The sequence below is a fragment of the Capricornis sumatraensis genome, chromosome 6 (genome assembly GCF_032405125.1).
Source record: "Capricornis sumatraensis isolate serow.1 chromosome 6, serow.2, whole genome shotgun sequence".
NCBI classification, from domain to species: Eukaryota; Metazoa; Chordata; class Mammalia; order Artiodactyla; family Bovidae; genus Capricornis; species Capricornis sumatraensis.
In genome coordinates this window covers 71,754,839-71,770,679 of record NC_091074.1, presented here as the reverse complement: position 1 = coordinate 71,770,679, position 15,841 = coordinate 71,754,839, and the positions used below count along the sequence as shown (strand labels likewise).

The following is a 15,841-nucleotide window of genomic DNA, read 5'->3' as shown; positions in this document are numbered from 1 at the left end:
GTGTCTGGTAGACCCAAGAGCTGTATTTCTAAGAAGCTCCTAGGAGGTACTGATGCTGTTGGTCCAGGGACCAGTGTGAGCAGCAAGGGACTGGATTCTTTATTTGCCCCCTCAGTCTCTCCTCCCTGGGAGGGGCTGACTGTGAGGACCACGTCAGTAGGCTCTGAACCTCTGGCTAACAGTTAGGTTTGGCCAATGAGGAGCACTGGCAAGAGATCAGGGGGCAGGAGGAGGATGAGGCCAGAGGTTTTATTCCTCTGGGGATTGCTTCTGCTGGGTTGCCATAGGACGGCTGCGCCCCTCTATTAGAGACCACAACTCCCATCAGGTACACTTCTCCAGTTTTCTCTCCTGCAGAACTCCAGTAACTGCTCTCTCCCCTCCCCCTGTAGGCCTGGATTGGTAATGGCTCCCTACTGTCATCAGCCTCTGAGTACTGCATCATCCCTTGTGGCTCTTCGTATCTGCCCACATATCTGTAATCAGTCCGTTAGTAAATGGTCCTCATTTCCCCAGCCAAATGTACCATCTGTCACCTGCTGGGACCCTGACTGCTACAAGTGCCATTCAATGCAGATTTTTTTTTAATAACAGCAGAAAACTGGAAACAACCTAATTGTGCATCATTAAAAAATGATTAAATAAATTATGGTACATCTGCTTAATGGTGTTATATGTAACCATTAAAAAGGATGCAATAGATCTATATTCACACGAAAAGATGCCTAAGCCACTAGTTCAGTGAAAAAAAGGGTGGGGGGGATGTTCAAAATAGCACGCATAGTAGGAACCCATTGCTTTAAAAAGTTAAAAAAATTCATCTGTTAAGGCTTGGATTGCAAGTAACCACCACCCTGCTCAAGACAAACCTAACTGATAAGAATTGGGAGATGGTGAGCAGTTCTGGCTCCATCTTTTTCTATCACTTGTCTCTGCTTTTCTGTATAGTGGCTTCACTCTCAGGCAAGACATCTTTAATTGGGGACAGAGCAAGCCCCAGCCTACTTATGACAGCTGAGGACCTCAGCAGAGAGGGTCTTCTTCCCATCTGCTTTGACAAGAAATCCTGGGCTGAAGGAATTGGAATGGGCTTGGACATACAGTAATCACTAAACTACTCAGACTGAGAGTGGAGGAAGGAAGCTCCCCCCAAAAAGAGGGTGTCTCTTTCCTGAGTAGGAGAGGCAAGACAGGTATAAACAACAGAGATCTACCCTAGAGGGAATATTTGTAGTAGACCTTTGTTATCCTTCTTGGCTGCCCAGCATCAAAACCTTCTCCTATGGTGGAGCCTGCCTCCCATTATGCATGCTGAAAATGCCAGAAATGCACTTTCCCAGCTCCCGTTCTGCAAGGCAAAACACACGACCTGGCCAGGCCACTCAGATGCTCCCATCTCTGGCTCGGACTCTGAAGACAGTGACACCAAAAAGGGCCTGTGCAGACTCCATCCCGGTGTAAGATGCAGCTTGACATGATTTGGGGCACTGTTCTTGGTTGTGGAGGCTTCGGGCTGGTTCTCTGCCCCTTGTGGGACCTGTGAACTATGAACAAAACCTCATATTAAATCCCCTTTCTTCTTAAATTATCCAGAGAGTTAATTTCTGCTGCTTGCAATCAAGAAGCTTGATTAATGCCTATAAATAGGTGTGCATGTTAGAATACATATGAAATGCCTTTGTAAAGATAAAATAAATGTGAATATTGGTTACCTGCGGGAAGTAGGACTGGGAAAGTGGAAAAGGGAAAGAAGCTTTTGCTTTCGCTTTATGCCCTTTTGTACTGTTGGAATTTTCTTTTTTGTACCATGTATCTTACTTCTATAAACAACTAGTTAGTAAAGTATAAGAAAAGACACCTTAATAAATAGAATAATACAAGGAAGCAGTTGCTCGGGATTTTCAAGGAACTAAGTCTTCATTAGACATTGAAAAGGAAGTTGTTCTCATCTGTATTGGTGAATGAAGCCAAATCTGGAAATGAGTGACTGTGTACACTCACACCTTGTTTTATTTTGCTTTCCTTTATCGTGCTTCCCAGAGGTGGCATCTTTTATAGAGTGAAGGTTTGTGGCAACCCAGCATGGAGCAGGTCTATGAGCACCATTTTCCCACCAGTATTTGCCTACTTTGCATCACTGTCACATTTTGGTAATTCTTGCAGTATTTCCAACATTTTCATTATGATTTCATCTGTTATGGTGATCTGAGATCAGTGATTTTTGACATTAACTATTGCAAAAAGATTACAACTCACTGAGGGCATAGATGATGCTTAGCACTTTTCGCAATAAAGTATTTTTAAATTAAGGTATTTACATTGTGTTTTCAGACTATGGCACACTTACTACAGTACAGTGTAAACATAACTTTGATATGCACTGGGAAACCAAAAGTCACACAACCCGCCTTTCTGCAACAGCTTGGCACTAAACCCACATTATCTCTGAGATATCACTGTACCACCTCCAAAACTGCCAAAGTGATTGGCTCTCTCCCTGTTAACTCACCTGCTCAAACATGTTCCATGATTATCCATTACTCACAGAATAAATCTCTGGTACTGAAGCATTTTGCAACCCGAGCCCTGTGTACTTTCAAGACGTCCCCTCATTTTACTCTTCACCTAAAAGACTCTCTTCCAGCCCACAGGCCCAGACCCTAAGGGCATTACCACCTTCTTTTGATCTGCCAAAGCCACGACCCTTATTCCTTCCTCACGCCCTCATCCAGTTTTGTTCTGTATTATAATTCTACATACACAACATAGTCCTTTTAACAATAATGTACTAAACACCTACTCAACATCTAGCTTTTTGCTAGACTTTGGGGCCACATCTCACAGTTTATGGAAACCAATTACCCCAGTCAAAATGTTAACCTCTGTTATTGTGATGAATGGGAACGTAGGGTAAAGCAATTTGCTGGCCAGGCTGCTCTTATTAGAAACTTTGTCTTTTCCTCTGCCTGGATTGCACTCTCTCCACATACAATCGTTACTTGATCACTCAGTTCCTTCAGGTCTCTGTGAAAACGTCACCTTTGCAGTGATTTCTTTTCTACCCAATCTATTATAAAACGACATCCCAGCCTTTAGTCCATTTACTTGGATTTTGTTATGTTCTGTTTCTTGTTTAAAAATACATCATAATTTAACATACAAGTTACTTACTTGTTTGCGCCTGTCTCTTTCCACTGTCAGGCCCAGAATCGCAGGTAATTTTATTTTCCATTCCCTGCAGTTTCTCCAGCACCTAAAACAGTGCCTGGCACATAGTAGGCACTTAATAAATACTTCTTGAGATAGAGAACTGGACTAGATGTCAGAAAACCTGGGTCCCAGTCACAGCTTTCCAGCATGACAGTTGTGTGGCCTTTAGCAAGACAAAATGTCTTCAAGCCTTAGTTGTACAGTTGCTAAGTTGTGTCCAACTCTTTGTGACCCCAAGGACTATACCAGGCCAGTCCTCCCTGTCCCTCACTATGTCCAGAGTTTGTCCAAGTTCATGCCCATTGAGTCCTTGATGCCATCCAACCATCTCATCCTCTGTTGCCCTCTTCTCCTTCTGTCTTCAATCTTTCCCAGCATCAGGGTCTTTTCCAATGAGTGGGCTGTTCATATCAGCCTTAGCTACGCCGTAAATTGGAGGTGATAGTCTGGGCCCTTCCCCGTGGCCGACAGCATTGCAGTTAAGGATCAAACAGTGAGTCTCAAACTTTAACGTGCTTTAGAATCACCTAGAGGGCTTAAGATACAAGTGACTGGACTCCATATTCGGTTTCCGATTCAGGAGGTCTGGGTAAGATGAGAAAACTTGCATTTGTAAAATGTCGCAGATGGTGGTGCTTCAAGAACTACTGATGAAGAGACATGAAGGTATAGGAGGTGCTTGTAACCCTAACGCCTGTCCCAGACAAGAACGGCACTGATGGCCGGGCAGGACATTGTGGGAAGACAGAGTGGACCCAACTGTACCTTAACTCAGTCAACGACCATTTAGGAGGCGCCGCGTTAGTGCCGGGTGCCGAGGGTCAGCGGCGCGTGCCACAGGCCTATGAGGCTGTGGTCTCAGACCTCGGCCCAGTTGTCGGGAGCTCGCAGCGTGAGGAGGGCTGGAGAGGCCGCTCCGACCTCCGTACGGGGCAGGAAGTCTCAAGAGCTGCGAGGAGGACCCCAAGCGGGCGCCGAAAACTCAAAGCCGAACTCGCAAGCTCGGCGGCGGACGCTGCCTGGAGCTTCCCGGAACCCGCGGTCCACCCCCGCCCGGTTCCCCGCCCCCGGTGCGGGCTATTGAGGCGCGCTCTCGCCCCGGGCGCGCGCCGGGCACACAGTAGGCGCGCGCCCCGGCGCTCCGCACACGGTCAGCACACAGTAGGCGCGCGGGCCGGCGGAAGTGGGCGCCGGCGTGCGGTATCCGGGGGCGGAGCTGGCGCGGCCCGCCCGGCAGACAGACCCGGGCCGCGGGCCGCGATGGGTGAGGGCGGGTTGCCCCCGGCCTTCCAGCTGCTGCTGCGCGCCTGTGATCAGGGCGACACGGAGACTGCGCGGCGGCTGCTGGAGCCGGGGGCTGCGGAACCCGCGGAGCGCGGCGTGGAGCCCGAGGCGGGCGCGGAGCCGGCGGGGCCCGAGGCGGCTGGGCCCGGGGCGGCGGCCGGAGCGCCGGTGCCCGTGGACTGCTCGGACGAGGCGGGCAACACGGCGCTGCAGTTCGCGGCGGCCGGGGGCCACGAGCCGCTGGTGCGCTTCCTGCTGCGACGCGGCGCCTCGGTCAACAGCCGCAACCACTACGGCTGGAGCGCACTCATGCAGGCGGCCAGGTGAGGGGGTCGGGGGTGCCATGGAGCCTGGGTGGTGTCTAATGACCCCCTGGGCGCGGGTGGGCTCAGGCGGTCGAACCTGCCCGGCGGCCTCCAGCAGACGCTCCGGGAGGGTTAAGAGTGAAGTACTGGTTCGAGAGAGTTGAAACTTTGAGCAGCTAGGGATACGAGCTAGAAGCGGACGCGCTTTTTAATAACGTAAAATCAGAATCCTAAAAGCATCGGCCTTTCAAACACAGAATCTGGAGACAGCAAATAGAATCTTAGCGACTTAGAAGCTCAGTGATGTTCATGGCAGCAAGGGTTTCCCAAAGAACCTACCTACCCACCCTGGCTTGGTGTTGGGGATGCTGCGGTACTCAGATAAAGTCCCCACGGAAGCAGTATGCCAGTGGGCGGGCCAGGCCAAGGAACAGACTTCACGGGGGACAATCTGAGGGAGTTCTTGGAGAGCCGAATTAGTTTCAGGAAGTGAGGGAAGGTTTCAGGTAAGGATGAGGTATATATTGCTGAGACCTAAGGATACCTAAGAGTTGACCTGGTTAGAGGGAATGAAAGATGGGTGATAGGTGCAAAGGTTTGGAAGCTAAAGTGCATTCGTAGGACTGCTAGAACAATGCTGTGGCTGGAGGGGGTTGGGAGTAGTGGGAGATGAGTCTTCTCTGGAGAGAAAGAGGCAGATGCCTGGTGGCAAGGCTGGGAAAAGTGACAGTTCGTAAGGGCACTGGGGAGTAATGGAGTGTTCTAGGAAGAGCAAGAGACAGAATGAGATTTATGTTTGGAAAGATCACTTGTACTGCAGTTTGAGGATGGCTTGGAGGAGTGAGCTAGAATCAGAACGTCTGGTTAGGAAGGGATTGCAGCAACCCAGAAAGAGGTGATGGTGGCCTGGACAAGAGCAGAGATGGCTCTGGGAGAGCAAAGAAATGAGTTTGAGATATATTCAGGAAATAGGATGAACCAGACTTGAAATTCTGGTATAAAGAAACTCTGGGGGGACTTCCCTGGTGGGCCAGTGGGAGGCCCAGGTTCAATCCTTGGTCAGTGAGCCAGTTCCCACATGCCACAACTAAAGATCCTGCGTGCCTCAACTAAGGCCCCGTGCAGCCAAATAAATAAATAATTTTTTTTTTTAAAGAAGATTCTCAGGTATACTGTGAGGTCTCACTCCTGTCAGCCATCTACTTAGATCCTACCCAGTTTCTTGGAGAAATTTCCCAAGGAAGCAACAGAGGTCATTTGTGATTTTGATGAAAGTGAAAGTGAATGTCGCTCAGTCCTGTCCGACTCTTTGCGACCCCATGGACTATACAGTCTGGAATTCTCCAGACCGGAATACTGGAGTGGGTAGCCGTTCTTTTCTTCAGGGGATCTTCCAAACCTAGGGATCGAACCAGGTCTCCCGCATTGCAGGCAGATTCTTTACTGGATGAGCCACCAGGGAAGCACAGGAATACTGGAATGGGTAGCCTATCCCTTCTCCAGAGGATCTTCCTGACCCAGGAATCGAACCGGGGTCTCCTGCATTGCAGGTTGATTCTTTACCAGCTGAGCTATTAGGTAATTTTGATGGATATTGCCAGATTGCTGTCCATGCAGGTGTATTAACTTTCCAATGGCTGCTGTAGCAACTTATTACAAAGCTAGCAGCAACCACATCACTCTGACTCCTGCTTTGTCATCACATTTTCTAACTCCTCTACCTCCCTCTTCTGCTTTTAAAGATCACTTGTGATTCCATTGAGCTCATCTGGATAATAATCTCCCCATCTCAAGGTCAGCTGATTAATTTCCCCTTTCCCACAGAATTTAACAGGTTCTGGGAATTAGGATCTGGACAACTTTGGGGAGCCCATTACTCTGCTGACACAGTAGTGGCACCAGTTTACCCTCCCTGAAACAGTGTCTATGAGTGCCTGTTTTTCTACAATCTCTCCAGCAGAGTATATTATTAAACTTTTGGATTTTTGCGTCTGATGAATGAAGAATATTTCAGTGTGGCTGTGATTTGTACTTGTTAAACTGAGTGAAGTAAAACATCTTTCCATATGTATAAGCCATTTGATTTTCTCAAAGGCATTGAAATCACAACATTCTTACCCATAATCTTCTCATTATGACCCAGTTATATTTTATTTCTGAGTTCATTTCCAAGTGTCACACGGTTGTTCCAATCTAATTTGTATTGCAGGAAAATTTTTATTGTGCATTATTTTCAAATATGTCATTTTCAACTGCTTTGTGATACATCATCCACGGGCAGTACTGTGCTTTGCTTAACCATACATACCTTAGCCCTCGGGCATTTATTTCAGTCTGTAATCACCTAGGGAGCGCCTCCCAGCCGTAACACTCCGCTGCCCATTCGCATGGGTAATGCAGTGTGTTATGCATCTATCAGTCAGGGACCCTTTGTGTTAAGACACCTGATTTCTGGCCCAGCACTCCCTGGGGGTGCCCATAATGTCTTTTGGGCTATGGACCTTACTTCTGAGGTTCCCTGTCTCTTTTTGTGGCCCCATCCACTCTTCCAGGCTTTAAAACTCCAGGTAAGTCCTCATTCCAGTACCTGTCTGTGCCATCCTGTCTCCCTTTCCCCTCTGTCTTAGTCCAGGGCACACATTTATAAGTGGCTTCCTACTGCTCTCTCTTCTTCCAAGTGTGCCTGCTGTAATCCCTCCTCTGTAGAGCTTCCAGATCTTTCTGAAATGACTGTCTGGTTCTGTGTGTCCCGCAGTGGCTCCCTTGATCGGGATGGGCAAGCACATGGCTGCGTGCTGACACATTCCAGTCTTGTGCTTTGCCTCCGTGACAGCAGACGTGCCTCAGCAATGGTGCTCCCGGCAGCCACCACTTTCAACGAAGTGCGCATCTATTTATTGTCACAGCACTCCGTGTTCCAGAGCTCATCATTGGATCAGGACCACCAGAGACCCTGTGCCTGGACTGCATTTGGGTCTCTTGTGAATGTTTCAGCATCAGAGATGGTGTCATTCATGTTTTTTTTTTCCTGTTCTTAAAACAACCTTTATTGAGTACTTATTTTGTGTCAAGCTCTGTGCTAAGTGCTGCAAATTAGTTAGTTCTTTCAGTCTATGTAAAATCTGAGGAAATACTACTGCTGTCTTCCCCATTTTACAGATAAAGAATTAAGGCTCAGAGAAGTTAGTTCACTTGTCCAAGGCCACACAGCTGTGAAGGGATAGAGTCAGATTCACACCTAGGCAGGTGCTCCAGAGCCTGTGCTCCCAGCTATGAGTCCCTTAACTCACTGTTTTCCTCTTGGTATTGGCCACAGGAAGCCACTCACCAAATTTGCTTAACACTAAAGGGACAGGTTGTGTGGTGTTTATTTTGGCTCCAATTTTACCCTCGACTTCCTTACTTTCCTTCTCCTGCCCTTCACTTCTCTGCCTGCCAGCGTGGCAGAGCTGGCCTCTCCACCCAGGGCTCTCTGAGAGTGGGAGTATATGCCAGGTCTTTCAACACAGGTGTTAATTGCTGAAATTAATTGATAATCGTAACAGCTGCTCAGAAAGCCCCAAGCTTCCCTGTCTTCAGTAATTACCTGTTAGAAAGTTAGCATCCCCCAAATTATCTCAGCCTTCATTGAATCATTTTTTATATTTTCAGCCTAATTCTTAGTGGACTCTTGGGCTACTCCTGAATTCAGAAAGCATTCTGAGTGTAGGCATCCTGCTCAGATTTAGGCCTTTCCTTCCTCTGTGAGTTTGTTATACCGGAAGAACTGGAGTTTCAGATCTTAGGGTCTAGGTTCAAGTTTTGACTCAATCGCTTCCAAATTGAGAGATTCTGGATTATTGCTTTCCATTGTAATCTTCAGATTCCTCATTTGTGAAATACATTATTAGCAGTTTATCTCAGGGCTTACTAAGATCTAATAAATAAAAACAGGATAGTATCTTGTTATCTGCTGCTAGATTTTTATCTCATGCTTGATGACTAAATAGTGTAATCTTTTATAGTTGTCTAACCCATTCTTCAGCTATTTCTGTTGCCTGTTTTGACCATCCTCTTTGGTTATGCCAAGTGTTCATTCACCCATTCATTTGACAGAATTGCCTGAGCTCTGCTGGAGTGCAGTCTAATGGGAAGACATAATTATAGAAGGAGGGCCCAGGCACATCAGTAAGGGTAAAGACAGGGGATGGTGGGTTTTCAGGTGAGCTGCACCTGAGCTGATGTGGGGGAAGCCACTCAGAGGATGTGGGATCTGAACCGAGTCCTGCAGCAGGATAAAGGATTTGCTTAGTCAATAAGGACAGGAGGGTCAGAAAGGCAGGATGGCAGAGGCATGGACAGAGAATAATTGCCGAGTGTAGGTGAGCACAGCTGGAGTACAGCGTGGGATTTGGGAAGAAATGAGGTTGACAAAGTTGGCAGTCCTTTCCGGGCAGTGGGATGTGGGGCAGTAGCCATGAGATTTAGGTTTGGAGAATATCATCATGAAGGACGGGCAGGGAGACAGGCTGCGGTTATAGCTCTCTGCCTTTTTGTCAGATTCTGTCCACTCTTGGGAAAGGGGAAGGACAGGCCTGGCCCCTCTGCAGCTAGGGAAGCCAGTTCACCAAGCGCTCCCTCCACACTCTGCAGGTGGGGTGACCCGGTGCTGTTAAGGTTCATGGCCCAGAAGGTATTTGTAAGTTCAGAACATTGTTCAGCCTTGGCTCTGCCTCCACAGGGAGGAGGGAGGAACCTGGGTTTAGATGAGAGACAAAACCGCTTCCGGAAAGGAGGGAGCGCCACAAGGGATTCATTCAAACGCTGCTGCACAGATGCTGGCCTCCTGCCGACATTACCGTCTTGTAAAACCTGGTAGGGGGGTGGGTAGGGGTAGCTTCCAGCTCTGAGCCCAGAAAGAACACACTAGAAAGAGTGTATTTGCGTTTGCAAATGCTGCAAAACAGAATTCTTCTGCCCTCTAGTGGCAGAAGAAGGAAGAGATTTTACTGGGAGTTGTCTGTTTTCCTCTCCTGGTATCAGAGTTGGTGGGTACATTGTCTGTCTCCCCAGTAGGGGAGGTTGCTCAAGTTTCCCTGGAGAGGGTCTGGCCCGGACCAGATTCTCAGCCGCCAGTAAGGGACATTCCAGCCAGCAGAGGGCATCAGGCCTCTGGGGAGAGGTGCCCCAGCCCGCCTCTGCTGACCACAGCTATGCCACTCCTCTTGGCATGGGGTCTGTGGACTTTCTGTGCATGTGTGTTTGGGGCTGGGGAGGGTAGATGTGAGTCAGACGTGGGCCCTGCCCCTGGGGAGTGAGAGCACAGCCAGAGAGGCAGCTTACCCAGCTCTGAAGCAGAATCACATGAACTCTCTGCCATGCGGGAAGCAGCGAGGTGTGGGGCAGCAGGATTCAGACAGACTGGGTTTCTGACCCTGTGGATGTCGCTCACCAGCTGGGTGACCTTGGCACATTGTGTAATGTAAAAATGTTTAAATGATTGCCGTTCTAATAGCTGACATTTATGTAGTGCTTCCTGTGGACAAGCACTGTTCTAGGTGCTTTATGTATATTATGTATTTATATATATTAACTCATTTAATCCTCCACAGCTCTTTTAGTAGACACAGTCATATCCCCACTTTAGAGATGAGGAAGTGAAGGCACAAAGAAGTTAAAGTTCTTTGTCCAGGATATGCAGTGGATGGCAGAGCTGGATTCGAAACTAGACAGGGCAGTGTCTCGCCTTTGTGTTGGTGTAGACACAGGGCCAGCACAGTGCCTAGCACCAGAGGAAGGCCTTTCACTATAAGCAGCTATTACAACGTTAAAAATTAATGATTCAATAATTAATAATTTAACAATGGATGCTCAGTCACTCAGTCATGTCCAACTCTTTGCGACCCCATGTATTACAGCCTGCCAGGCTTCTCTGTCCATGGGGATTCTCCAGGCAAGAATACTAGAGTGGGTTGTCATGCCCTCCTGCAGGGGATCTTTCCAATCCAGGGATAGAACCCAGGTCTCCTGCGTTGCAGGAGTATTCTTTATTGACTGAGCTACCAGGAAGCCCTGACAGTTTATAAGTAAGTGATTGCATGGGCTTCTCCTCATCGGGTGTCTTGCGTCACTAATTGTCCGTCTCCCGGCAGATTTGGGCACGTGAGCGTGGCACATCTTCTTTTGGATCATGGGGCTGATGTCAATGCCCAGAACCGCCTGGGGGCCAGTGTGCTCACCGTGGCCTCTCGGGGTGGACACCTGGGCGTGGTAAAGCTGCTCCTGGAAGCTGGTGCCTTCGTGGACCATCACAAACCCTCAGGCGAGGGGGACAGCGGGGACGAGCTGCTGGACATCACGGCCCTGATGGCTGCCATCCAGCATGGACATGAGGCCGTGGTGCGTCTGCTGCTGGAGTGGGGCGCAGACCCCAACCATGAGGCCCGGACTGTGGGCTGGAGCCCGCTGATGCTGTCAGCACTCATCGGGAAGCTTGGCATGGCTCAGCAGCTAGTGGAGAAGGGGGCCAACCCCGACCATCTCAGCGTGCTAGAGAAGACTGCCTTCGAGGTGGCACTTGACCGCAAACACAGGGACGTGGCCGACTACCTGGACCCGCTGACCACCGTCAGGCCCAAGACAGGTCAGGCTGTGCCACCACCAACCTACCCACTCATCCCACCGTGGCTTCTCAGAGGACCCCGATTTGTGTTTAAACAGTAAAAGCCAAGGGTTGCCCAAACAAAAGGGCCTGCAGAAATCATAGTCCAGCCCGCGGGGCAGGGGAACTTAAAACGTGGCATGCAGGTGCCTGGCCAACCCTCCAGAGAGTGATCTGTAGCTCTCGGAAGAGCCTGGACTCCTGCACAGCAAGGCCTCTCCCTCCTAACCAGTTGATTCTGGTGTAGGAGGTTCTGGGACCCTTCTAGAAAGTGGTCAGCAAACTTTTCTGAGAAGGACCAGATAAACAAATATTGTAGGCTTTGTGGGCCGTACAGTCTGTTGCAACGCCTCAGTTTTGCTAGAGTAGAAGCAGCCTACGTGATATGTCAAGGGTGGGTGGGGCCGTGTTCCAGGAAAACTCTAATTCTAAAAACAGGCGTAGGGGCAGGTTTGGCAACCTCAGCTCTTAGGGCACCGTGCCTAACCTCAGCTGCCAATGACCAGTCCCCAAAGACTAATTCACAGAAAATTCAGCCTACTTTTAAGTTGTGTTTTTTCAGCATCTATTAGTGTGTCCTGTTTCTTTTTTCTTTTTGCCATCTTTCTGGCATATAAAGAGCTGTCTAAGCACTCCTTAGCAAATCTGCCACAGAACATACCATGTTTTAAAACCCCTAATTCATCATGTGTAACAGCGCATGTAATGTAGAGTTGCACAGCCGCAGTGCCCTTTGTCAGTAATGGGTCTGATTTCTGCATCACTCCTGAGACAGCCCGAGCTGTAAGGCCAGGCTGCAGCATGTGAGCATTTAAGGCTGAAAGGTAAAAATTGGAAGAAAAGGTCTTCAGACAAACTGGCTAAAAAGACTTGAAAGTGTTGCAGAGTTTGATGCCATCCAGAGAATACGCAAATAGTCCCGTCAACGAAATTGTAAATCAGCTACACTTCAACTTAAAAAACATTCAGGTGGCCCATTAAAAAAAAAAAAGAAAACCCATCAATCAAAAGATGTTGCAAATTTGAGAAATGCTTATTAGAAATACACTGTCCGGTCAGAAAACTCTGAAATAAACATGTTGTAAAACCACGTAACAACAGAGATGGCAAAAATGAAGAGGACACCAAAACAGAAGGGAAAAAGAAGTAAAGTCTAAGAAAACCTGCCTGAAGCCAGGAGACCTCTTTCCTTTGCACGGATGGGAACAGTGAGGGCCAGAGAGGAGTGGAGGCTGGTCACAGGTCACTCACCTGTTAAAAGCTGTGTGACACTTAAAGGGTGGGTGGGGTTCTGTGGGAAAGCACAGGGATGTGACCCCACCCAGCTCCAGCCTTTGTGGGGCCTCTGGGATCTGGACACGCTTGGAACTCTCTCTTAGCCTCCCTGTGTCTCTTGTGTAGAATGGAGTCAGTGGCAACTACCAGGAGGTCATGAGCAGAAAACAAGCTGGCCTCTGGTGTGTGAGCCCTCTGGCCAGAACATGGCAGTTCAGCATCAGGTCCCGGGCAGAGCTGCAGTTAGAAGTTAGGGCTCCAGTCTCACCCAGGGTGTTTTTCTTGACTCAAGGCCACTGCCCTCGTTTAAAGGCTTTGGGTGGTGTGATTATAGCTGAGATGGGAAAGGGAACTGCCTCCTCCCGTCCCTGCTGTGCCTCCACGCCTGACGGGCAGGCTCTTACCTCCGCCTTGGGGGCGTTCATCCATGTTGCAGGTGAGGGAGGTCAGGCGACTTGCTCAAGGCCTCTGCCCTGGGAGTGGATGGTTGGGGACGTGTGCCCCACCTATGGGTGCTGAGCTGTACCTCTTGTGCAGTTGATTCCTCCTTCCTCAGATTCCTCCAGCTGGGTTTCTGGGCTCTTCACTCCCCACGAGCCTCGTTATGGACTGCCCTGGCACTCTGGGGAAGCAATGCCCTACTCTCTTCAGAATGTGGAGGTGCAGACACAGTGGTGGGTATAGCCAAGGTCACCCTCTACCTGGCTCCACCTGGCCTTGACCGTGCTGGCTGAGGGACCTTGGACCAGTTGCCTCCATCCTCCAAGCTTCCATTCTGTCTCCCATAAGTGAGGGGCAGGAGTAGGAAAGTAGGAGTAGGATGAGGTCATCCCAGCCCAGAGAGAGCACATGAGAAGATGCCGGCAGCTGCTGTCACCCGTTACTGTCACTTCGTAATTGACAGGACCAGGTCACAGTTATGAGCAGACTTCCCTGTCGAGCAGACACAGGTTTGAGGCTCAGCTCTGTCCCTCTAGGACTCCAGTGTCCTCTTTCATAAAACAGCTGTCACGAATGCACTTGCCTTGTGAGGTCCCATGAGCAGTAGGAAGATAATGCTGGTACTACCCTGGAGTACCCCAGAGCCTGGCACATAGAGAGCAGTGAGCGGAAGCCACCAAAATGGATTTGTATTCACCATTCATTCATTCCAGGATTCTGCAAGTATTTGTTGACTGCCAGTGTACCAGGTACCATTCTAGGCACCAGTGAACAAACCAGATCCAACTTCTGCCCTTGAGGATCTTGGCTTCTGGAGGAGAGACAGCAAGAAATAGGAAATAAGCGTGTTAAATAAGTTACATAGTATGGTAGGTGGTAAGTACTGTGGTGAGAAAGAAAACAGGGGCGAGGTGGAGGATTTGGGCGCAGTGGAGGTACTGGGTGGTGCAGGCCACCATATGAAGCAGGGTCATTGGGTGGCCCCCGAGAGGAGCTGGGAGTTCAGCTGCGTTGCAGGAGCTGAGAGAGTGCTCCATTTTCAGGCTCTCAGAGAAGAGCCTTCAGAAGAGCCATGTTACTAATAGTGACAGATTATTAAACAAATAGTATTTGGCCCCAGCTCTTTTTGTGAGGTGCTAGGAAACCCGCTGCCTGCCCTCATCAGGGCCTTGGAGACTCCCAGCTCTCTCCCTCACATTAGCTGCAAGACAGGGTACCTTGAGGCTGTAATCGTCACTGTGACACCCTCCTCACCCCCACTGTGGTCATTCCCTGGGCTGTGGAGGGGTCCCTGGAGTTGCTCTGATATTGATGCAATAATTGGAGCCCAGAGTGAGGAAGGGACCAGCCCAGGGTCAGTGGGCATCGAGCATAGCCACACCAGCCTCCTGAGGTCAGGCTAGACTGTCAGTGATTCGTTTGTACCAGATGGTTGCTTAGCAACAAACACTAGGCCCAGTTGACACATTCTTTTCTGTCGAAGAGTCTTGGCATGAAGGAGGCTGTGGGCTATAGCAAATTAGGCTCTTAAACACTTAAAAGGAATGAGACATATTTTTTAAAATGAAGTTTCATAATAATTTCCTTATAGTATCTCAAAGGCAGAATTAGGCACTTGGTTCCATGGCCCTGTCTATACTTTGCTATAAGTGCCCTGGAGTTAACTAGTACCCTTTCTGGGGTGGGTGCTGGTCACTAGGAAAGATAATAAAAATTGTTGCTTGTGTGGTGGTGGTGATTTAGTCGCTAAGTCGTGTCTGACTCTTGCAGTCCCGTGGACTGTAGCCTGTCAGGCTCCTCTGTCCATGGGATTCTCCAGGCAAGAATATTGGAGTGGGTTGCCATTTCCTTCTCCAGCGGATCTTCCCGACCCAGGAATCAAACCTGGATCTCCTGCATTGCAGGCAGATGATTTACCAACTGAGCTATGAGGGAAGCTGTTTGTATAGAGCTTAAAATTTTCTGGAGTGTTTTCCCATCTATATTATCCACCCCTGCAACCACCACCTGCTCTCCATGTTAGCATGTTGTCTGCATTATCAGTGATGAGGAGACACATTTCTGGAAATAGGTGGATCCGGATATCCTGGCTCCAGACTCCTTGTGCCACCCTGCACCTTCTTCCAGCTGCTGGCGGAGGCTGATCGAGACCAGGGATGTGGTCCAGATATCCCAGGTTTTCTCCTGCAGCTGCTCTATTGTCTGGTATTAGTCAAAGGAAGTCCTGCATTCGCTCTTAACGAGCAAAAAGACTAGTCATGAGAGTGGCTACTTTCTGAACAGGAGGGAGCAGGTTACCCACTAGCTCTAGCTTCAGGGAGGGTGATGTAGAACAGATAAGTAAGGGGCTGGCATTGGGTGGGTGCAGCGAGGCCCAGCATGAAGACATCAGAAGGAAGCATCTGCAGGTCTGGGTCATGGGTGGCCTTCAGAATCACTCAGATGGCTGCTTATTTGGGAAAGAAAGCAAATATTAGCATTGGCAACCATGACCTCCTCTGGATTTAGCTGCCCAGTGTCTTAGGTATTAGAATGAAAACCTGCTCTGGAATTACTTCATGGTTGTACATTTACTTTTTAGAATAAAAGAATCATTGTTTCTTCTTAAAATCTTCATAGGAATACAGATTTTTCCAAGACTATACTTTTCCATTATATCTGAGAAAGGACATTCCAAAATTTGGAA

General features: G+C 48.9%; 1 protein-coding gene across 1 annotated transcript in view; it reads left to right on the top strand.

Annotated features, from left to right (window-relative positions):
• Nucleotides 1-4,470: 4,470 nt before the first annotated feature.
• The window catches only part of ANKS6 (ankyrin repeat and sterile alpha motif domain containing 6), a 48,738-nt gene continuing 37,367 nt past the window's right edge, over nt 4,471-15,841 (top strand). The window contains exons 1-2 of the mRNA XM_068974604.1: nt 4,471-4,817; nt 10,931-11,421. Of these exons, the coding sequence (XP_068830705.1) occupies nt 4,471-4,817; nt 10,931-11,421 (838 nt within the window). The remainder of the gene's footprint in view (nt 4,818-10,930; nt 11,422-15,841) is intronic.